General features: G+C 52.0%; 1 protein-coding gene across 1 annotated transcript in view; it reads right to left on the bottom strand.

Moving 5' to 3' along the window:
• The window catches only part of CAPN2 (calpain 2), a 55135-nt gene that overhangs the window by 7565 nt on the left and 23857 nt on the right, over nt 1–23713 (bottom strand). Inside the window, 13 exon segments of the mRNA NM_001112817.1 lie at nt 1011–1068; nt 2507–2572; nt 3475–3511; nt 5283–5494; nt 6684–6695; nt 8415–8584; nt 9987–10147; nt 10848–10922; nt 11839–11924; nt 13539–13622; nt 14800–14968; nt 16095–16228; nt 17222–17340. Coding sequence (NP_001106288.1) covers nt 1011–1068; nt 2507–2572; nt 3475–3511; nt 5283–5494; nt 6684–6695; nt 8415–8584; nt 9987–10147; nt 10848–10922; nt 11839–11924; nt 13539–13622; nt 14800–14968; nt 16095–16228; nt 17222–17340 — 1383 coding nt within the window.

Genomic DNA, 23713 nt, shown 5'->3' with positions numbered 1-23713 from the left:
AAACATGTGGGTTCTCTACCACTAGAGTCATCTGGGAACCCCTAGTTTTTGCCTAAAAAACAGTTAAACCTGAAAGGGTATGTGAGGACTGTGGCTCTCTAGTTCATTCTCAAGCTTCCACCCGCTTCTGCCCACTCTTTGTGGAAGCCCGTCAGCCCAGGCTGAAAGCAGCCATTTGGGCAGCCTTGAAGCCACTTGCCTGGGCCACTGGGCTAACTGAAGTGACATTTCTCCCAGTAAGAACTGGCCCAAACAGGCGCAGTTAGACACACATTTGGGAGATGAGCCTTTTTAATGCCACCCCCTCAGTTTGAGTGAAAGAGAGATCATGCCTTTTGCCATCTTGGCTAATCAGTGAGCTAGTGCCGCTCTGCCAGTCATTCCCCACTGGACACGGCTGGGAGTCCAGCCACGGGGAGTGCTTTTGGGCTCCCTTCATCTGGACTGACTCACTCTTTCTTACCAATTAATCATGGTAACAGCCACCACTTACAGAGCCCAGACTTGGTGCTACACAATTCCTACATGTCATCTCAGTCACTCTGAAGAGATAAACAAACATGTGCCTATTTTGCAGATGAAGAAACGAGAGTCAGGGAGGTTACCTAATTTCGTTTGGACCGCAGAGCTAGTAAGTCACGGAAACCTGGATGTGACTTTTGACCGCCAGACTCCAGAAACGTTTGCCTTTTTAGGCCAAGCCACACGGCAGGTGGGATTTCAGTTCCCTGACCAGGGATGGGAATGCATGCCCCACTGCACTGGGAGTGAGGCATCTTAACCACTGGATCGCCAGGGAAGTCCCACCTTTGCCCTTTCTTTTTTAAAAATCACATTGAGTAGAACCTCCTTCATCCAGTTCTTTGTTGGTGGTGGCAGTGTTTGAGCAGGACTGGGAATGATGGTTCAGCCATCACAGTAGCTGAGATGGGAAACGGAAGGATCCCCGTGTCCCCGCACACTGCAGGAGGACGAGCAGGATGAGGGATTTGCCAGGAGGGGATACTCACGCTTTGCTAGCACTCGTCTCAGGATTGTCTGCAACTCAAAGGCAGAAATCTCTGCATCCTGTGGAGACACACAACCAGTGTCACTACTGGCTCCCTTGGGATGCATGTAGCACAGAGGAGCAGGTGTGTAGCCGGTGTCCAGCGGAGCCCTGCGAGGTGTGTTAGATCTGGGGTCTATGCGTGCACATTTCTGTTTTTAAAAGATGCTAATGTTTTATGTTATTTTTAAAGCACTTAATTTTTTCTTTACTCACTTATTTATTTTCTTTGGCCTTGCTATGTGGCATGAGGGATCTTAGTTCCCCAACCAGGGATCGAACCAGTGCTCCGCTGCAGTCTGAACCACTGGACCACCAGGGAGGTCCCGCATGTGCATTTCTAACAAGCCGCCAGGAGATGATGCTGCCGCCCCCATATGGCACTATGAGTAGCACAGCCGCAGCCCGAATTTTAGTTAGTGTTTCAACGTGCAACATTAAAACAGGCAGAGTTCATTCACCATTGCCTTGCTGTGGAGAAGGTAAAGAATAAATCCTCCACTCTATCCATGTTTGTGGTCTTCAGACTCAGTTCCTTACACTATTCCTCTCACACAGCATGCCTTCCCCTCCCTTTAAAACCCAGACCTGGCTTCCTGTGGCATTAGTTGGAACCAGCTGTCTCCAAGAACTGGCCCAGCACTTTCTCTGTGGCCCCTGATGCCAGAGCCCCTCAGGAGCGGTGTGGGTGCCTCTGTTCACGTACACATATTGTGTAACTGGGGGACAAGCCCTATTATTTGAGACCAAGGTTGACATTGTGCCTTCGTGGGGGGTGTGTATGTCGGTGTGTATGGTTCAGTTAGTGGGGAACTGGATCTCTGTGGTGCTCCTTCCCTTAGAAACCAGGAGGCATGCAGGAGCAGGTGGTGCCCGCTTCAGCTCTTCGATGAGGAGGCCTAGGTGAGTCGACAGTGGACACTGGCAAGAGCTAGCATCCTCCATATATGGAGGAGAATGACATTTTTTGAAGTTGTTGGAACAGGAGGCCCACTAACTTTGTAGTGGACCGAAGCCCAAGTGGCTGAAAGATTTCTTTTTAAAGAACAGGGAAGTCTGGTATTCTGTTGCTTACATCCTTGAGATTAAAGACCCTCCATCTCCCCAAATGTTTTTGTGGGAATCAAGGAGAAGGGGCCGAGTTCCACACCTCGGTCACAGTGGCAGAGAGCAAACGACACAGCCTCAGGAGAGGCCTGGAGTCCTCAGGTAGGAGGATCTCATCAAGAGCTGACCAGACAGCGGAAGCCCCCGGAGACTGATGCGCAAAAATTCTAGGGAGGCCTTGGCAAGGAATCTCAGCGGAAACCTCAGTTATGTTCGCAACTCCTCTTTGCTTTTGTTCTGTTTGTTTTTTGTTTCTGCTCCCTGCTTAAATGGAAGTCTCCTTGAGGACAAAGACTGTCCCTTCTTTGGCATCAAAGCAGGGCACATAACAGGGACCTGGGGACCACTCACCTCTCCAGCTAGCTGGGCAAACAGTCTCCTGAATCCATCATCGATGTCGTCCTCGCTGATGTCAATCTGGAAGGCGAGGGAGGCCCAGGAGTGAGAAAGGGTGACCAGCAGATGTCTACTCTCCCTTCCAGGGTAGCCTCCCCTCCCCACTCAGGAACCCTCTCTCCCTCTCTTGGGCCTGAATTCTAAGGTTACTGAGATCGAGATTAAGGACAGGTGAGGAATTAATAAAAGACTTTTTTCCAGTTAAAACCCACGAGAGGAAACATATATACTATGTGAGAGGGAGCCACACTCATTCTTACAGACATCTTCTCTGACATTCCGCTAAAATGGACTTTTATGATCTAATTAACAAGCGCTCAGAAACATAAAGGCTAGCTGGCAGGTTCTGGAAGGACACTGACCACGTCGAGAGCACAGATATGAGGCTTAGAAATCGTTCTGTCTCTCACTGTGATGAGCACGGAGCCTCAGCAGCTGAGGGTAACAGAATCATCGCGCCACGGTGGGCATCGGGACGGCCGAAGGGTGCTCCTTCCTCCGCCTGGGCCAAGTCTGAGAGGCCTGAGCAGTAGCCCTTAAAGCCCTCAGGACTTACCCCGAACCACAACTCTGGGGACTCTCGGGAACCTGAGAAATCTTGTGCAGCACCTTTGTTTCATCAATGAGAAAACTGATGTCCAGGAAGGGGAGTGCCAAGACCGCCCACTGCTCAGAGCAGCTGAGGGGTCCCACCTTCTGTGGCACCCATGCCTGTGGGCTACGCCCAGGGCACCGCCCAGGCCCCACGTGGCAGCCAGAACCAGTGCAGGAGGCGCCCTCAGACTCCCAGGCCGGGGCTGCACCCCAGTTTCAAGCTGTGCTCCTGAAGTTCCAGGGGCCTCCGAAACCCCTGGGGTCATTTTCTGCTCCGCTCCTCTTAGGCTGTGTGGGACAGAGGCATGGAATTCAAACAGTTACGGTACCTCCTCAAGGTTGGCCTCGATTTCATCGTCGACAACTCTAGAAGCAGAAGGAAGGCGTGTGTTACTGTAGAGGAAGCGGGCAGAAACCCCTGCTAAAATGGAACTGGGGTATTACACCCAGCATGGGGTGGGCACAGAGGATTTCTCTGCATTCCAAGTTTCTGTGACAACACATCCCGTAATTTCAGCAGAAAATAAAGCAGAAACGATCTAAAAAAGTGTCATCACCAAAAACTTGGAGCATCGGAATGTTTTTGGTCCCTAGTTTTTGGTCTTCATCAAAGAACACAGGCTTCCCATGTACTATGGCGGTGGTGCTCTGGCCTGGAGGAACAGCTTTTAGGTTCCCTTGGAAACACTTTGCCCTCATGAACACCCTGAGAGTCAGCATACCCTGCTGCCTAGGGCGGGAGGAGGCAGGCAGCTGGGGAGGCCTGGGGGAGATTTCAAATGAAGCTCGGGCGCTGGCTGGTTTATCCCACGCCTGTGTGCAGGGCTGGGTCCTTCTGCTCTTCAAGGGAAGTTAAGCCCAGGAGGGTCTTCCTCCAGCCCCTGGGATCTCAAACTAGACCACCAAGAGTCCCATCTACAGTGCTGATGCCTCACAGAAGGGAGCACGCCGGGACTTCTTGGTGCTGACAGTTGGAATCAGGATTAATATCCTGGGACAAGAAGAAGGTGGACACCTTTGAGGGATGGGGTGTCCCCTGGGGGAGGGAGCCCCCCAAGAGATGGCAGGGTTGTTGGTGGGGTGGGAGGTGGTTGAGGTTTCCCCGGGAGGGGACTGAGTTGACACAGGACCGTGTCATTCCAATGCACTGGGTCACGTCCCCATTTCCTTGTCAGTGGGGACCACAGGCTAAATACCAGGCCAGCTTCGAGGATCCTAGGAGCTGAGCGCAAGGCCCCGCCCTACAGCCGTGGCAGTGATGTTACCTGTTTGAAGCTCTGACACTTTCCCTCACTTCAACAGCACCCCGCTTTTCTCAAGGGGAGCTCCTTCTCTGCTGTGCACTGTCTTGGAGCGCAGGCCATCATCCGTGGCCCTCCTGCCCACTGCCCTCCCCTTCTAGGCAGCTTCTAGAGCCCATCCGAAGGAGACACTCTGCTGAGTCTCTTGACCTTGAGCACGTGACTCAAGGTCAGAGGGGACATGGCAGCCACCACACCCCCTCCTTCCCACACCCTGGCCCTCGGGAGCATCTGAGGTTCCTGCACTTTTCTATCCCGTTGTCCAGCCTCCCGTCGGTTCTAGAGAGTTCCACAGCCTTCCAGTAATCTCCATCTGCTTCATTTACCCCAGGCTGATTACATCGCATGCAGTCAAGGGCCGAGATGAACAGACACAGTTGGGCAGCAGCCGGAGCAGCAGAAGCCACTAGAATTGAGGCTGTACTGAGAGTGGCGTCAGCTAAAAAGGATCCTGGACAGCTGGGCTCCAGTGAGGAAGGGGGAGCGCCTCGAGACCTAGTGACTGCCGCGGGGAGACTTACTCACACCCTCGGCTCTGCCGGGCCGGCGGACTGGGAACACTAGGGTCCCACCAGCACTGCCCCAGCTGGTGGACATTCGGAGACACGGCTGTAAAGTTAGGCTCTGCGACTGGCTCTGCCACCACCCCTTTCTAGCCCCAAAGATCCCGAGTGGCTATTTTCTTTGCTGGCGTGATGACAGCACTAGGGTCCTTCAATAGGTCGCCTCTGAAGCCGGCAGGTGTTACAGAAAAAGAAACTGACATTGAGAGGAGTGAGGTTGCTCCAGGCAGGCCAGGAACAAGGGGCGGGGAGGAGGAGGGCTGAACGACCTACTGGTAGTCGGCTTTCTTCTCAGAAAAGACCCGGATGCAGAAGTCGCCGTCCTTGTTGGGCTCGAAGGTGGAGGGCACCACGATGTACTCCCCGGGGGGCAGCTTGAAGCGGTTGAGCACCTCCCGCAGGTTGATGAAGGTGTCCGACCGCTCCCGCGCTCTGGTTGTCAGGAAGAATTTTTTGCTGAGGTGGATGTTGGTCTGCCCAGTAAACTGGTGAAGAAAGAGGAGCATGTGGGAGTGGATGGAGGGAAGGGCTCCAAGCACCGCCCTCTCCACTCCTTGTGGTAAGAGAATCACAGCCACAACGCTGGAGCATCACAGATAAAAAGCAAACCTTCCAGCCCAAACAGCAGCTCAGAGACACACATAAGAGGGGACCCACATTCAGCCACTGCCTGCAGACACCCCATCGCTTCGCTCAGACAGAGGTCCTCAGCCTTCCTCCAATGACTCGGGGACATCAGAGTCCCCATGGCTGGGGTCCTCTCGGTTCTGTGCGGTGTAGACACACTGACACAAGCAGACAGGACCTGGGTGAGGAGGGGCCCCAGCTCCCAAACCCGGGGTGTCAGTCTGTCCACAGCATCCACAAAGACCCAGGACGCTACCAACTGCTCTGCCTCGCTTGTGCTGAGTAACCGTGGCCTTTAAAGACACACACCGCCACTGTGCATCTCACCAGCTCAGTGAGGCCTAACTGTGGGCCTGTTAAGTGCTTCACGTATCTCAGTGCATCCCAACAACCTGGTAAGGTGGATGGCTAATCAGTTTTACTGACGAAGAAACGGAAGTTCAGAGAGGACAGGTAAATTGTCCAAGGTCACACAGCCTGCAAGTGGCAGAGCTGGGAACGGGCTCCAGGTCTCTTGCTATGTCTCCCCATCTCCTTGTAACACCACTTGTAGGGCTCATCATTTCTCTTTAGGCCAGTTTTTTTTTTTGTTTGTTTTGGTCATGCCATGAGGCAGGTGGGGCCTTAGTTCCTTGACCAGGGATTGAACTTGCGCCCCTGCACTGGCAGTGCAGAGTTCTAACCACTGGAAAGCGAGGGATATCGCTCTAGCCTATTTCAGGAGCATTACAGGACTCTGAGAAGAGTCTCCCACAGTCCCAGGACCAACGAACCTCCACCCAGGACTAAATGTGCCTGACTCTGCCGGCCTCAGGGAGAAAGTACGTTCCATGGGGACTGCCCTGGACCCCACCCCATGTGCTTAGACCCTGAGACCTAGGACCTGAGCAACCTCACCAGGGCTCAGGGGGCGGGGGTGGGTATTCACTCTTCATAGACACGAGCCCCTGCCCAGGCTTCACGAGACCCCAGAGCCAGTAGTCTAAGCCTCTTCCTTGTTGGTGAACCTGAGCCCCAAGGATGTGGGCTGTCGTGTGCCAGACGTACCTCCTCTGGAACCTGCAAATAAAGGAAAGCATGTGTAATTCAGACTCTGGAAGAGCTCCGTGAAGAAATGTCACCACTGAGATTGTTTCCTTTGTTACCCTACTCCTTCTGTAGCCTTAGCAATAATAACAAGTCATCAAAATAATTATTTTCCAAGGAACTCAAAGCATTCTCACATTTTAAAAAATTTTTAAAAAATTCTTAGGACTTGGCAAGAATGAGGATGAGCCCTTATCACCATTCCTAACTTACAGAGCATGAAACCAAGGCTTGGAGCTGTGAAGTGGCTGTCTATGGTTACCCAGCTGCCTGCAGCAAAGCCTACACCCGGCCTCCCCCCAGGAAAAACAGAGCTGAGCTGCTTGAAGAAGCAGCAGGGTGTGCTCTGGCCTAGAGCCAGCAGGTGTCAGTTCTAGGTTCCTGTTGGCCACCTCCATCTGTATTTCCTCAAGTAACTCACTTCCCTTCTCTGGCCTCAGTTTCCTTATCTCTAAAATGGGATCAAATGATCCCCCAGGTCCTTCTCAGATTGCAGCCTATGGCTAGATTTCCTAGCCTGTGAGTGGTGGGGGTAGGGTGGGATGGGTGTCACAATTCAGTCTGCATTTTTCTGGCGGTTATTCTGTCCCAGCTCTGAAGTCCTCAGCTCCTACTTCAGAGACTGAGGAGCTTGGAATTGTGTGCATTTTTAGCAAAGATGGTGTTTGCCCAACTCCACTTGTTTGTGGGTGAGAAGGTAGATCACGGCCCTGATAAGCGAAGTGAGTGGAGAGCCTTCTCTCTGACACTGTGCCTGACTCCCATGTGCTGTGCTGGGAGCCCAGCTCTCAGGGTATGGTGGGAACCCTAATTTGCAATATTTGCTAATTCCTAAGTGTAAATACTGCCCACTCCTTGCCAAGGTCATTTTTGGGCTGCCAACGAGACTTCACTGAAAGGTGGGGCCAGAGAGAGTGGGCCAGCTCCAGCACATCACCAGGGCCCCCCATCACACCGATCTGCACCCGACTTCAGTGGCTCTGAAGTCCTCCTTTCACCCCTCTTCTCCCACTGCTCACCCCAGGCTGGGAGAAGCTCTTCTCTGTGCTGTAGAAAGGAGTGGGGAGGGGACCCAGTAGTGGCAATGACGTGGCTGCTCTGACTGTGGCTGAGCTGGGCTTTGGTTTATTTTGTAAAGCTCCAGAAGAAAGGACATGGGGCCGTCACCGTGCCTGTGTGGGGGCCGGGCTCCACCTGCGGAGCCCTGGTTGGAACCTATGACCAGCTAACTACTCCCCTCCCCAGCGCTCTGCCATCAGAGCGGACACTGTGGACTCGGACCAGAGAGGCACCTGCTGGCTCATTTCTCGTCCTCACGCTGGTGCCCGGTGTGGTTCCATATGCTCTGTCCTCAGTTCACATCTATTCAATTTACTGGAGGTTGATGACCAACCAGAGTGCCAGGCCTGGGGATGTGAGAAGGGCTACAGAGGCCATTTGATACCGTGGGACCTCCGGAAGCTGGCTGCAGGGAAAGGGGGGCCTCCAGTGACACAGACCAACTGCAGGGACCTCCCTGCATGACTTCTCCTAAGACTGGCCTGGACCCTGGCTTTGGTTTCCTTTGGCCAAGCTTCTGGTTTAGGGCCTCCTCCCCAGGTCTGCCTCTGGGGTTGGCAGAGGCTAAGAGCTGAGACCCAAGGGAAAGCGGAGCCCCGCCCCGCCCCTCCCATGGATGCCCCGCCCCCATACCTCATAGATGCCGAAGCCAATGGTGTGCATGTCCTCGCCCATCTTTCTCTGCCGCCGGCGGTGCTTCTGGATGAGGCCCACCAGGAAGGTGCAGCCGCTCTCCCCGTCCTCCTGATCCTCGTCCTCTTCCTCCAGCTTGATCAGGTACTGAGGGTTCATCCAGAACGTGTCTGCAGACAGAGAGGGCCGGGGTCAGTCACCCAACACACAACACACGGGATCCCAGCCCGGCAGGTGTGCATGGGGGGAGGAGGCTGCTGCGAGTGGGGTGAGGGTCGGGGGGAGATGGCAGAGGAACCAGAGACCAGGGCTGGAGGAGGGGGTGCATTTCTCACCCCGGAACAGGGTGGTCAGAGCTGAGGCCCAGATCTCCTTTGGCTCAGCTGTGACATCCCCTGCTTTATCCTCCCCTCACTAGGCTCTCACTCGGGGGTCAGAGATGGCTTGGACGGCATGGCTAGGGAGACTTGGGGACTAGCTCTGAAGCCCCCTCAATGAACTAAAGGCCACGAACATCCAGTGCACAATCTCAGCCTCTTGTTCTGTGTCCCTGTCCTCCTGGGCCTGTGCCCTTGCCCACTCCCATGGTGCTGGAAGGAGCTGAGATTCATTCATTTAAGGATAATTAATATGATTGCCTCCTCTTCCTTGATGGGATAATACTTGGATTCTGGAAATAAAGGCATCATCTATTATGTGTTAGTCACTCAGTCGTGTCTGACTCTTTGCGACCCCATGGACTATAGGTTGCCAGAATCCTCTGTCCATGGGATTCTCTAGGCAAGAGTACTGGAATGGCTTGTCATTGCCCTCTCCAACATCTAGTATTGGGCTTGGCAAACTATGGCTCTATGAGCTGCTAGTGCTTAAAGGCTGACTGCTTGGGTTCTTAACCCCAGGCACAGTCAAGGCTGTGGGGCCTGTGGGCAAGTCATTTAACTTCACCAAGTCCCCTCATCTTAAAGATGGAGATGATAAAGTGCCCGCCCCAGAAGTCTGCTGTGAAGACTAGCACCCAATGTGTATTCCGCAATCGGCAGATGTCATCGTGATGAGACAGTTTCTGAGGTAGAGAGGGCAGGGGAGGACTGGGTCATCGAGGCAGAAGAGTCAAGGGAATCAACAAAGGATGAACCAGGAGAGGAATCCTCACTGCCCCCTCTTCTGAGTAGGGCCCCATCAGCATTGGCTGAGTGAACTGGGCACTAAAGTTTTGCCAGGCAACAACCAGGGCCTGGATGTGCAGAGACCCAGTGGGTGAGAACCTCTGCTGGGCTAAGCTGCTTGGGTTTTGGGTGGATAAAGTAGCCCACGGGCATGAAGTGGGGTTAGTGCTACCTCAGCGTGAGGTCACGGCATCAGGGAATCTAGGGCCTGGAGAGGAATCACAGACTCAGGATGTCTTGGGTTCTGCCCAGGCAGGTAGAAAGGTGAGTGCAGAAGGGAAGGGGCTGAGGAGACCAAGAGGGTGTTGAGATGGAGACTCAGGAAGAAGAGACAGAGGGCCCCAGTGGTAGGAGCAGCCAGGCTGGGGTGCAGCACCCCAGGGTAAGGTTGGGGTGGGGGGCTCACTTGGGTAGTTCCTGCAGCCGCCCGCGGTCGAGCCTCGCCTCCAGTTCCCATCCATCTTGGTGAGTTTCCACTTCTTGTAGGTGTCACTGGTGAGTGTATCAGGGGTTAGGTTGCAGATCTCCAGGCGGGAATAGTGTCTCAGGAAGTCGCTGAAAGACATCCTGCAAAGGCAAGGACGCGTGACCCAGGTTACCAGAGGATGCACTGGCAAGCCCGGACCTTCCACCCGAGGCCAGACTAGGACGCAGTTCGGGCAGCCAGTGGACAGCATGTCAGGGCCGCATGGCCACTAGGTCAGCCATCGGAAGGTGCCGGTTCTGGCCCTGGTGTTGCCACCTTCCAGCTGGTAATCTTGAACAAGTTACGTAAGCCTCTCTGAAACTCAGAACTCTCATCTGTAGAAATGAGGGTATCAAAGGAGACATGAGTATCAAATGAGAAAATATGGACACTCAGTTGGTAAGATGCCAGGACTGTACAGATGCGGGTGGTCTCAGAGCAGCACAGACACAGATGCTCAGGCCCATCCCTGTTCTCCCAGGGACTTGTTTCTTCAGGCCTTGGGAAGATTCTCTAGGAACTTATTAGGAGTGAAGTCCATCTCTCCCCTCTTTTTCTCTTGGGACCTGGACACTCCTACAGGAATTCATAGCCTTCTCTGCTAAGCTGCTCAGCTTTGAAACCCAATTGTTGAAATGGATAAATTGAAGAGGTTCAGGAATTTTTTTGTTCAAGGTCTTACAGTGAATTTAAAACAACAACAAAACCCTGACCTCATGCTCCTGTGCCCTCCACACAATAATCTCACTCAATTTCAAGTAAAGATCAGTCACCTTTTTTCTTAAAGCCCAAGAATCTTACCAGAATTCCCCATCCTCGTGCCGTCTGGTCAGGCTTTCCCTCACCTCGGGGTCAACTGTGTTCCAGTTTGGGCAGCTGGAACACCAAGCAATGGGACAGACATTAGAAACTAGTGTAGAGCAATGACTTCTCCCCAAGTTGTTCCAAATTTGAGGACCAGGGACACGCTCTCTCATCCGAGGGCCCAGACCCCAGTAAGGAAGGGAAGTGACACCCAGGTGGCTGAGAGGTGCAGGGCAGTAGGGTGAGAGGATACCTTATTCTGGAAGATGGTGGCAAGGAAGATTCCAAAAAATGAACACAGCCCATTGGATAGATAGGAGGTAGCATCAGTGACCCAGACTGAGAAGGGCTTGGCAGCTCTTTTAAGGGGTGACTAGAAATCCAATGGGGGGGGGAGGGGTGCTCATCTTGGCCTCTGCAGCTGACCTGCAGGCCCTGGCGGGTGTCTCTGCCATAGCAGAGGCTGCCTGGGTATCGGCCAGGGAAAAGGTGGAATTGTAGGTGCTGGGCTGTGCAGGAGGATGGGGAGATAGGAGCAGAGGAAGACCAGGAGAGGGGCTCATGGGAGATTTCACCCCAGAGTTGAAGGCTGAACAGGCCAACCAAGAACCCTGGACATCAACAGAGGACTTCTACTGGCACAACGTTTACATCCTTGGGATAGAACGAGTGCTTGGAGGAGGAAAGGTGCGTATTTTCTCTGAAGATCCAATAGCAGAGTGACTCTGAGCCAGGGAAGGGGTGGACCATGAGCTGATGAAAGGATGAGCATCCCGGGAGCTTGGGCCTTGTAAAGGCAGCCAGGTGGCTAGAGCGTTCTGGTTAAGAGTCCTGGGGCCGCCAGACCCATGGGTCCCACTTGGGGTGGGGGAGCCCTGTGCTCTGGGACTTTATTCTCAGCACAGCCGCTGTGTGCTCTCTCCTTAGCTCCCCTTCCAGAGGTTCCTGGACAGACGCCCCCCACCCAGACCCCCACCACCCTTCTCACTTGTCATTCCACTGCCCGGTCCACTCCACCTCTCCCCAGGGATTCCGGATGCGGATCAGCTTCTGCAGGCTTCCTCTGCTTTCCACCTGAAGGACGGGTGGGTGAAGGAGAGGAGGGAGATGCTAAGTTCAAGCCAGGCCTGGAGGTTCTCCGGCCCAGAGCCCCTTTCTCCACGAGGCAGGGATGGGAGCCATGTTACAAGGGGGATCACAAAAGGGAGAAGGGTTTGACCCCTAGACCCTCGCTGCTGCTCAGCTTGTGGCAGCTCCCGGGATCTAGCCCTCAGAGGACCAGGGCTCTTCCACCTCTGTTGTGAGCCTGAGGCACAAACGCCCTTGTTGTGGGCTCTGCACTGGCACGTCACCTTTGAACCTCCGTTCAGCTGACTATAATAGGATGTACTTTTGTCACAGGAGCTCCGTCAAATGAACACTGGTGACGACAAGCAAACACCGTACATGGATCTTGACTAAACCTTGGACTGAGGGCGTTGAGGAGGCTATAAAAGACATTTTGGAGCAGTTGGGGAAATGTTTATATGCACTGTTTATTGCATCACATTATTGAATTAATGTTTATTTCTTCAGGATGAAAACAGTACTGGGATTATGTAAACAGTGTCCCTGTGGGCAGGAGATAAATACTGAAGTGTCAGGAGTGAGTGAAGTGTTGTGACATTTGCGATTTCCTTCCAAATGGCTCAGAAAGAAAGTACACCCTAAGCGATGAGACAGCTGTGGAAAATCTTAACCATTGTTGAATCCAGGGAAATAGCATTTGAATGTTTGCTGTAGGATTCTTTCAGCTTTTCTGTAGACTTGAAATTTTTCAGAATACAAAGATGCGGGGAGTTGGATAAAACAAAGATTCAAGGTTAAAAACAAAAAACCGCACTGGGTATGTCAGCCGACCTGGGATCTACTCTTCATTCAGTGATTAGAATATGGCTATCTAACAACATTTGTAGTAATGATAGGAGAAGGCAGTGGCACCCAACTCCACTACTCTTGCCTGGAAAATCCCATGGACGGAGGAGGCTGGTGGGCTGCAGTCCATGGGGTCGCTACGAGTGGGACTTGACTGAAGCGACTTAGCAGCAGCAGCAGCAGCAGCGTAGTAATGATAGCCGCAAAGTCAAAGAGAGCGATTTTTTTTTTTTGAGCGATTTGTTTATACACAACTTGTCAGGAAGTCTGAGCACTTTACAAGTTTTAACTCGTTTGAGTCACCTCAACAACCTTACAACGGGTATCACTGTATTATTGTTTCTAATTCAACTTTGGGAAACTGGGGAGCAGAAGAGAGTTTAAACACCTGCCCAGGCCAACAGCGTGCAAGGGGCAGAGTCAGATTTGAACACTAACTGGGGCACCAATGCTTTTGTGAGATCAAATGTGAAAGCACTTGAAAGAGGCTGGAACACGACGCAGTGTCGTGTTGTCTTTAGCTGGTCTGGAGGAGGGAGGCGATTCTGGAACTTGACGGCACGGCGCCTGGCCCCACTCGCGGCCAGCAGAGGGCAGCGCGCGGCCGGCAGGCGCTGGGGAGGGCCGCCCGTCGCGAGGCCTGAACTTCAGCAACGCGGGGCTGCTGGGAAAGGACCGGGAACGCGGGGCCCCACCCTCGGCAAGCAGGCAAAAAGTGGTTCTGCCATCGGGTGAGGGAGGGAAAGATCCCCAGGAATGCCTGCCGGGCGTTACCTCCTCGGCGCCGGTCACCGAGTACGCGTGCCCCTTCACCAGCTTCTGGAACGTGATGGCCTCCGAGTCCGCCGCGCTGGTGATCTGCAAACGCGGGAGAATCAGTCCGGCCTCCGCATCCCGCCTTCTCCCTCCTTCCCTCCCTCGCTCGGGTCCTACTGCAGGGCGGGGGTCCTGGGCGGTGGGTGAGAGAGCCTCCCCACTCCCGCCCAGAGCCCTCCCGCTGTTATTTACAACCAGAGGAGAGGCTGCAAGCAGCCCTCGGGGGGCGCCGCACTTGCACTCGTGTGTGTGCCCCGCGCAGTCACAAATTCCCGCAGGAAAAGGGCACGCCGTGCAGAGGGGGCTCAGGGCACACACCTGGGCGGTCCAAATGCGCTGGGTCTCTGGAAACCGCACGGATCGCCCTGCCCCGCCCCGCTGCAGGGTTTACTCGAGAGCAGTTCTCCGTTTCTGCCTGACTTCAGAATTGGCGTCTGTCTATTAAGGCTTCCCCAGGGATCCTATTCCCCATCTGTTGTGATGGAGGTGGTTATTTTTGTCTGAGTCAACGAGAAGGGGTGCTAGTAGAAAGGGTCTCTGCCTGGACATGGTCTGCAGAGAAGGTCTGCAAATCCCTGCCTAGAGTTGCACACAGACTTGGACCCGCCAGAGCCAGGCTTCTTATGCCTGATCCCAGAGCAACCAGCTCCTCCTGGTTAGGACAGGCAAAGGACGGCCTCCCTGCCGCTGGGCACAGGCAAAGCCTGGCGGCTCCTTGCGGACAGGATGTCACACCCACCTCCCTTCCTGTGGCGAGGTGTGCCAGCAAGGCTAGCATGAGGGGACGGTTCCTCTCTGTGCCTCCTAAAGTCTTCCTACAGGTCTGCTAACCCTGCACCAGTTGGGGGGAGGCTGCTGGTCTCTGGGCACAGGCCCTGCAGGTGGGCTGAAGGTGAATGGGGTTGGGCCCAGCAGAGGGCAGGGGACTCTCACGGAAGCTGTGATCTGGGTGGTGAGTCACAGGAGGATGAGGGTTGTACGTGGGCTGGAGAGAGAACGGCTGGAGGCTGGAGTCACCATTTGGGCACCAGTTGTACCCCCAGCCAGCCTGACTGTTGCCTAGCCACCCCTGGGCTCCAGGTGATGTGCAATATGGTGGACAAAGGATGGGCTAGTTGTGCGGGGAGTAAGGGCAGTGGGTCTGTTTGGTCACTGTTGGAAGCTCACTTCCACTAGAGCAGATTAGGATTCTGCTGGGGAGGGAGGGGCCTGGACTTACATCGATGGAGCAGCCCAGGAGAGAGCCTTTCTGCAGAGCCTTCTGGATGATCCTGAACAGGTTGGGAGGGGCCTTCCTCAACTCATACCACTCGGCGATGCCTCCAGTGAAGTCCTCGAAGCCCTCGGTGGTGGCGCCCCCCGAAAGTGCTTCATAACACCCATTGATCCTGCAGGAAGGGGAGAGACACTGTGGCCACCGGAGTTGAAATTTCCACTTCTCAAAGTGTCCCGCCCAACTCAGGCCTCTTTTGTTGGATGCTCCAGGGACCCTCTGCTCAGTCTCTCCTTGGTTTGTCTCCAGTTCGGGTTGCCCATGAGGGCAGGTGACTGTCCATGTGGTTACCACTGCCTGGTACTTTGTGAAATATTTGGAAAAGTCTCATAGAACCTTAGGGCTGGAAGGACCTGGATGTTTATCTCGCCAACCTCCTGTATTGATTCTCTCTGCATCCTGGCAGGAAAGGGGTCTGCTAAATGGGCTGTTTGGCGGTTATAGCTTAAAAGGGGACAGCGGTTCAGTAATGAAAGCAGCTTCCCTGAGCATCCTCGGCACTGTCTTAGGAGGTGCTGGTCGCTCCTGATGGCGCCCTGGTCACAACGTTGGTGCCCTGTGGCTTCCCTAACTCTACTGCTTGTGTGTAGACTTAGCAGCAATTCAGGCCCCAGCTTCTCACAGCTGGTGGCTGACTCCTGGCCCTCCTCCTTGGCAGGGGCTGGAGAACAGAAATCCTCCTGGTGCCTGAGAGCTGCTCATTTTCCCAGAGATAGCCCAGGCATCAGGGCCAGGACCGGGCACACTCTGCAGGGGGTTGGACAGATGGTGGTAGGGGGTGGGTTCCTGCTGAGAACAGGCAGTGCTGAGCACTGGACAAGGCAGCCTGTGGGGGATGCACCTAGGGGGGCTGGGGAAAACCATTTCTAATCAGTATATTATGTATTCTGGGCAAATTTCCATAATTTTCATACCTCTGCAATGAATTGTTTTGCTCATTTGGCAAAAAATCTTTGCTGTATTTAGCTGACAAAAATGTAACATGACCTGCCAAGGAAGTAGATGTCCTCAAGGCCAGCACGATCAGTACCGTAACGTGTTCCTGTGCATTTGGTGAAAAATGGCAATAGCCATGTGCATTATCTCCTCGAATTTCGAGCCCAGTTTTGTCCAGAGTAGTCCTTCTGTAGTATAGGACTTTTTTTTTTTTTTTTTCAAAATCGTCCTTGAATAGTTTCTGTCTTTTCCAGAATGCAGGGGAGCTGGGGGCAGGCTGGCAGGGGCAGGGTGCGGGCACTTACTTGGCGTAGGCCTTCTCCAGCAGCGCACTCCAGAACTCGCTGCCCTCTGCTGAGTGCACGAAGAGCAGCTCCCCGTCCTTGGTGGGCAGCCTGTCGTCCACCACCACCTCCACCCACTCGCCGTACTGCCAGAACTGCAGGGCAGGGAGAGAGAGGGCTGGCCTGGAGAAGGACCTGGTGGCAGGCGGCAGCCTGGGGTCCTTTCCACCCCTTGAGCCTCAGCTGCACCTGGCTTCTCCCGTAGGAGGCCCTGGGCGTAGGCTCCATGAGCCCACCCTGGGAAGAGGTGCTTCCTCCAGCCCTCTTCCTGCAGGTACATCCTCACTGAGAAACCAAGGACACATGCTTGCCCCTCCCTCTGAGGCCACACCCTCCCCTCCCACCCTCTACCCTGCACCTTATACTTTAAAAAATACTATTTCTCATTTACCAGCATACAAGGAGGACAGTGAGCCATACCTTAATGTTTTGTCTCAGATCCTAAATAGCACACTTTTTTAAAAAAACTTGGGAACCACTTCCTGAGAACCCTGCCCTACCGCCCTCCTCGCCATTGCTGTCCTTACAGGGTCCCAGGTTGGTGGCAGGCAAGGGAGCTTCCTGATGTTTCTCAGTGTCCTTAGTAGAAGAGTATTGTCCTCGGCCCCTAGCATCTGCTCCTGGCCCCCAGGATCCATTCTAACCTCCACACTTGCTCCTAGTACCCAGGACATGATCCTGGCCCCCAGGTCTTGTTTGAATTGTGGTGTTGGAGAAGACTCTTGAGAGTCTCTTGGACTGCAAGGAGATCAATCCCGTCAATCCTAAAGGAAATCAACCCTGAATATTCATTGGAAGGACTGATGCTGAAGCTGAAGCTCCAATACTTTGGCCACCTGATGCAAAGAGCCAACTCACTGCAAAAGACCCTGATGCTGGGAAAGATTGAAGGCAGGAGGAAGAGGGAATGAGAAGGTTGGATGGCATCACTGATTCAATGGACATGAGTTTGAGCAAACTCGAGAGATAGTGAAGGACAAGGAAGCCTGGTGTGCTGCAGTCCATGGGGTTGCAAAGAGTCAGACATGACTGAGCAACTGAACAACAACCAGGACCTGATGTGAAGCTTGAGCCAACTATTAAGTTACCTGGAAGTGGAAGATCCCTGCATAGTTCTCCTGGAAGCTCTGGTCCAGGGGGACGACTCGAGCCAGAATTTCTTCATTCAAAGTGAGGGAGGCAATGGCGGCCAGCAGCCAGCAGTCACCTGTGAACACAGCACAAGGAACTCTCATCAGAGAGGTCTCAGTGCCAAGAGAATATTAAACAGCTTGTCACCGCCTCTGGTGCTGGAAGCCTAAGGCCAACCTGGCCCAGATGTTCCAGCTGGTCCTCATGTGAGGGGTGTGGAGGAAGGCTGGGGTGATGCTTTGAGGGGGCTGCTGAGGGAGAGATGTTTACGTTGTGATAGCAGTTGGGTGGCGATGGGAGAATTCATTCCCTGAAAGACGTAGACGCTGTGGGAGCTGGACTGTGTCCTCACAGCTGGCTCCCTGCTTGGTCCGCCGGAGGTGCTCAGCAGTGAGCATGTGGGCAGTGAGGACGCCAACCTGGCAGAAGAGGCTGCTGAGAACACAGGCTGTAAAGGTGAGATTGAGTGACAGGAAGAAAACATCGTGATGGATGGAAAGGGATCGAATATCATGCATCTTCTGGGAAAGGGATGTAGAGGCAAGGGAGGAGAGGCCAGCAGGTGGCCCGATGGATGCAAATACAAGGGCCTGAGTCTGAGAAGGCACCTTGGGCTAGGCTGTCTTTGAGGATGGACAAGGACGTATGAAGCCCTCTGCAGGGGGTGTGGGCACCACGCAAGGGGAGTAAGGATGGGGACAGCCAGATGGGCAGCTGGTCTGGCAGCCTGGCCTTGGTCTCAGTGCCCTCCTCTCTGATAAGTGGGTCATTCACGAGGTGTAATGAGAGCACGTGTGTAAAGCGCGCACTCATTTCACGTGGTCAGAAGCAAGCTGATGGCGGGGAGGGGTCATGTTTTCCACGAGACAAAAGGCCCGACTGATGGAGGCTCTGGGGCAAGGATGAGGAAGTTTACTCCCTTCTTAGGGAATGTGCACTTTCCTACAATTTCCCATGACAATAATAGGAAATAGCCTCAGATGAGTTTGATTTCCATGGCTGGGTTTCTTTTTATGAACTGGCAGATCTATTAAAAGTGTCATGGGCTTCCACGTGGCACTAGTGGTAGAGAATCTGTCTGCCAATGCACGGTTCGAACATGAGTTCGATCCCTGGGTTGGGAAGGTCCCCTGGAGGAGGAAATGGCAACCCACTCCAGTATTCTTGCCTGGAAAATCCCATGGACAGGGGAACCTGGCGGGCTATAGTCCACGGGGTTGCCAAGAGTTGGACACAACCTAGCACACGTGCGCGCGCACGCGCGCACACACACACACACACACACACATTAAAACTGGTACTGAAGTTCACCATGATCTCTGATTTCTGCAGACTATTTGGTGTCCTGGTAGTTCTTGAACTGGATTGTCCTGCTAACACTTAGCGATGATGCTGTATGAGTAGCTCTGAGGCCTCTGTGTGCTCATGACAACCCTATGGAAAGAGGGGGCCCACCCCTCCCTAATCAATCAGTAACCAAAGGAAGTTAAGTCACTTTGCTCCTCCGGTTGGGCAGATGCAGTGGGCTCTCTGTAGCTTCCCACTCAGCAGCCATTGCTCCCTTTCTGGCACCACTGATGACCCTCTGAGAAGCAAGCCTCCCCTGCCTCCTCCCTGCCTGTGAGGTTTGGGTGGCATGGACCCTGCTCCCAGGTGGGAGGTAGGTGGGTCTCTAGCAAATAGGCAGCATGTTCCCTGGCTTCAGTGGTTGGCTCGGGGAAGGTGCTGTAACCCAGCCAGAGCCAGGGAGGTATGAGGAGACCTCTCCTGGGACTTGGGGGAGAGTGGACAGGTTCCTTCTTCTACTTCACTGGCTCTACAATGATGTGTGGTCTATTGCTGCCGAAGCCATCTTGCAGCCAGCTCAAAGGAAGAGGGGCTGAAAGGTGGAGAGAGAGACCAGGCCCTGGTGTTATCACTGGATAGTTCCCTGGATCAAACTGTACCTGAAGCTGTATCTATCTGGACTTCTATTACATGAACTGATCATGTCCCTATTTCCTTACCCATTAGCCAGGGCTACAGGTTCCTGCCACTTGACTGCAAGGGGTAGGTGGACACTAGCCATTACTTATGAGGCCTTCCTATGTGCCAGTCACCGTTCTAAGAGATGCAGTTTCATCATCTCATTCATTTCTCACAGAAGCTCTGTGATGGTGCTGCTACCATCTCCAGGTTAAAGCTAAGGATAACAGGGCTTAGGAGGTTAAATGCACTGCCAACTGTGAAACACTACAAGGAAGTGTTTAGAAGGTCTGTTTGTCAGATCTCAGAAGACAACTTGTGGGTCAACTAGATCTTTATATAAACCAGAGACTCTTTGACACACTTAGAATAGGATCTTGCAGAAAAACTTGGCATTGAGAGGTTTCACTGCTGGCCGTGGGGAGGAGCCCCTGATTGGTGGGGATGGACCTCTACGCAGAGGAATTTTCCTGGCCTGATTCCATATGCTGCCAGATAGGAACAAGATCGTCATTATAACAAACAACATTCAGCCCTTTCTGAGAACCCACCCTTCTCTCAGGCTTCATCATATTATCGTTCCTGGAGGATGACGTCACCAGGCGCCAGCTGCTCTCAGAGTCAAGAGGTCCTCCTTTTCAATCTATTCCCCCTCCTCCGAGCCAGATCTTCTCCTGACTCTAGTCCTTTGAGAACCTGGAGATGCCTGTGATTCTTACCTTTCTTGAGGTTATTTGAGATTTTCTCAGAATCTTGGAAAAGGATTTGGGTCTCTCAGTACATGGAGGCAGACAGCCTTGCGGATAACATGGGCCCACGTGTAGGAATTTCAGTGGCATTTGTCCTGAAACCAGTTATTCCCATGGCTCCTGTGGCTCCACCATAAAATCCCTGAGCATCCTCCGAAGAGCTTCCCTGTCTGTCTGACTCTCCTGGAGGGGCCATCCGAACGCCCTCCCGGTTCTGTTTCCCTCAGTACCAACAGGAGGACGGCCTTTACCTTGTGCATGTGTGTGGGCATCACACCGATGTGTGTCTGCAGGACCATTCGGCTGCTTTTTAGCGCTGGAGATCACAGCTGACTATGCTACTACTCAGGGGACAGTGACCGAATGCATGAAGGACTGGATTTAGGTAGTGGTGCTATTTCTTTTTTTTCCCTTTTTTCCTTTTTGTGGGTCATCCATCTAGGTCAGTGCTGGCCACACTCCTCTCTCAGATTACTGCTCACCACCAGACCTGGATGCTCTTGTCACAGCCCAGAAATCAGTGGCCATGCCTCATGGCTCCCTGTTTTCTTCCTTCGTGTCCTAGAACCTTTTTCCTGGTCACTCCAGGAAAGACCTCATCTCCCCTGGCCCTTCAGAGAGGATTGCTTTTTTGATCCTTTCCTATTCCAATCTAACTTGTTTCCTCTGATTATAAATTCTAGGATTTGTAATCCTAGAATGTTTCCTAGATGACAGAACTGTCCAAGAGGCAGTTGAGAGATTTAAAATACTTTAAGAATTAAGTTACTTGCTTGAGGTTGCAGGTCTTGGAAAGGGCAGAGCAGGGACCAGAGTCTGGACTCTTTTGCTTCTGCCAAAAGATTTGAGAGAAATAACAAGTAGCTAATATTTTGTGTGATATTTTGGAATTTACAAGATCATAGTTTACATTTTATTTGATGCTTATAGATATCTTTTGAGATGATCGTCCTTACAGTATTACTAATCACCTTTTTTGGATGAAGCTCAGGAAGTCTTGTGTTCTACCCAGCTGACAGGTCTTACATGCAAATCGTCTGAATCCACACCCTGGGTTTTGTTTAAAAAACATACCTTGCAAAAGACTTCCTTTGGTTAAGAGCATCTGACTCTTATAACTAGGGAAAGAACCCACTAGGAAAATCCAACTGCAATTCAAATTTAAAACTAAGTGGTAGGGGCTTCCCTGGCAGTCCAATGGTTAAAACTTTGCCTTGCAGTGCAGCAAGTGTGGGTCCAATCTCTGACCGGGGTGATAAGATCCCACATGCCTTGCGGCCAAAAAGCCAAAACATAAAACAGAAACAATATTGTAATGAATTCAATAAAGACTTAAAAAATGGTCCATATGAAAAACATCTTTTAAAAAACCCCAAAACTAAGGGGTAACAAGCTGCAGCTTCCTGAAATCCTATATTGCATGTTAATATCCCAAAATCCTTGGCTCAGAAATATTAAAACATGTCACCTATTCAGTGCAATGCAGTTCCCTAAGGCAACAGGAGGATGGCCTGTCATTGCACAGCCAAGCCCCTGGCACTAAGATCACAGCACAAGCAAGGGTAAACAAGAGTTAGATGCATTTTATGGTCAAAGGTTCATAGTTTTTCATATATACACACATATAAGTGGCTCTAAGTCATTTCTAATAAGGTAGAAACATGTGAAATCCTATTTTATAATAGTATACTTTTATATTACTTTATACGTCTGATTTCTTAAGTCCGTCCCTCACCACATGCAGCAAAATATTTTTAACTAATTTGGGAAGCTCCCTTACAAAACTTTTTTTTTTTTTTTTTTTTGCCATATGGCAAATTCACTTTGGCTTTCTATTTTACATATGGTAATGTAAGTTTCCATGTTACTCTTTCCATACATCTCACCCTCTCCTCCCCTCTCCCCACGTCCATAAGTCTATTCTCTATGTCTGTTTCTTCACTGTTGCCCTGAAATTCTTCAGTACCATTTTTCTAGATTCTGTATATATGTGTTGCTGCTGCTGCTGCTGCTAAGTCGCTTCAGTCGTGTCCGACTTTGTGAGACACCATAGATGGCAGCCCACCAGGCTCCCCCATCCCTGGGATTCTCCAGGCAAGAACACTGGAGTGGGTTGCCATTTCCTTCTCCAATGCAGGAAAGTGAAAAGTGAAAGTGAAGTTGCTCAGTCGTGTCCGACTCTTAACGACCTCATGGACTGCAGCCTACCAGGCTCCTCCATCCATGGGATTTGCCAGGCAAGAGTACTGGAGTGGGTTGCCATTGCCAGTATTTATCTTTCTCTTTCTGACTCCATTCTGAATAATAGGTTCTAGGTTCATCCACCTCATTAGTATGGCCCTCATCAAAACCTATTTTTAAAGTTTATTTAGTATCTGTTCATATAAACTTTCTCAGTAACAAAATCTGAAAACAATGGTTGTAGCAGTTTACGTTCATGCAGACTTACTATGTGCCAGGCCGTGTGCTAAAATGCTTTCCATGTACTGTGAGCAAAAAACGTGTCACCTGTCACTTCAGTAAACAAAGAATGTTGTTGCTGTCAAACCATCAGCCACTGCAGTGGCCCTGCCAGTGAGCCCTGAGGGAAAGTCAGGATGGAGGAAACTGGGACACTGTTCCTAGACAGTTACGATGCATATCTAAGGAGTAACTTCAATGAGCCCAGACTCTTGCATCTTCTCATACATAGAAAAGCATTGAAATCATTAATGTGAGAGTCTGTTTTTTATGATTAGCAATAATATTTTAATGTTCAAATCCATGTTTTGTTTTTGTTTTTCAGCAAACCGCTTATATATCCTGCATATCCTCCCTTATGTCTTTGGAATGATTCCTCAGAGCTAGCTGAGAGGTTGTCTCCCAGACTACAGTCCTCAGTAACATCCCCAAATAAAACATAACTCACAACTTTTAGGTTATGTGGCTTTTTTTTTTAACTTGAAAGTATCATGAAGTTGCCACAAAACAATTTGAGAGGGACCTTCCTGTTGGTCCAGTGGTTAAGAATCTGCCTGCCAGTGTGGGGGACATGGATTCAATCCTTGGTCCAGAAGATCCTACATGCAGCGAGGCAATTAAGCCCAGCCACAGCTGCTGAAGTTTTCACTCTAGAGTCCATTCTCTGCAACAAGAGAACCCACCACAAGGAGAAGCCTGCACAGCGCAACTAGAGAAGCCCTCACACAGCAGTAAAGATCCAATGCAGCTTAAAAAAAAGCTAAAAACCAAAACAAAACCATTTGATATGGGTAGGTACTATTACCACCTTCTGTAAGGAGACTGGGGGGTTCACCCCAAGGTCCCAGCTAATGAATGGCTGTCAGGTGTGAGCAAAGCACACTCTGTTAATGCATAATCGGAACAGTCTCCTTGGCAAACAGGCGTCAATTTCTAACTCACTTAGTTCCCAGGACATGGTCCAGGGCTTTTGTCCTTGAGAGGTGACTCCATTATGTTTCAGCATTGGGGCTGCTCAGTGTTTTTCCTTTCTACTTTCCTGCTTGCTCCACTTGGATGGCCACACCTGCCTGAGGGTTTTCTCCCCACAAGGAAGCCTGTTCTACACGCCTCATCAGCTGCAGCCTCACTCAGTGCCACCCCTCCTGGCTGAGGGTTCCCCCTATCAAGGTCAGAATCTACCCATCCTACAACGGTTTAAAAAAACCCATCTGCTCTGGGTAACCCCATGGTGACCTGCTGCTGCAGAGGTGAGCAGGGTGGAGAGGGGGCACT

Source organism: Ovis aries, chromosome 12, assembly GCF_016772045.2.
Source record: "Ovis aries strain OAR_USU_Benz2616 breed Rambouillet chromosome 12, ARS-UI_Ramb_v3.0, whole genome shotgun sequence".
NCBI lineage: Eukaryota > Metazoa > Chordata > Mammalia > Artiodactyla > Bovidae > Ovis > Ovis aries.
Note: the sequence above shows the minus strand (reverse complement) of the source record. Positions and strands in the feature narration are given on the sequence as shown.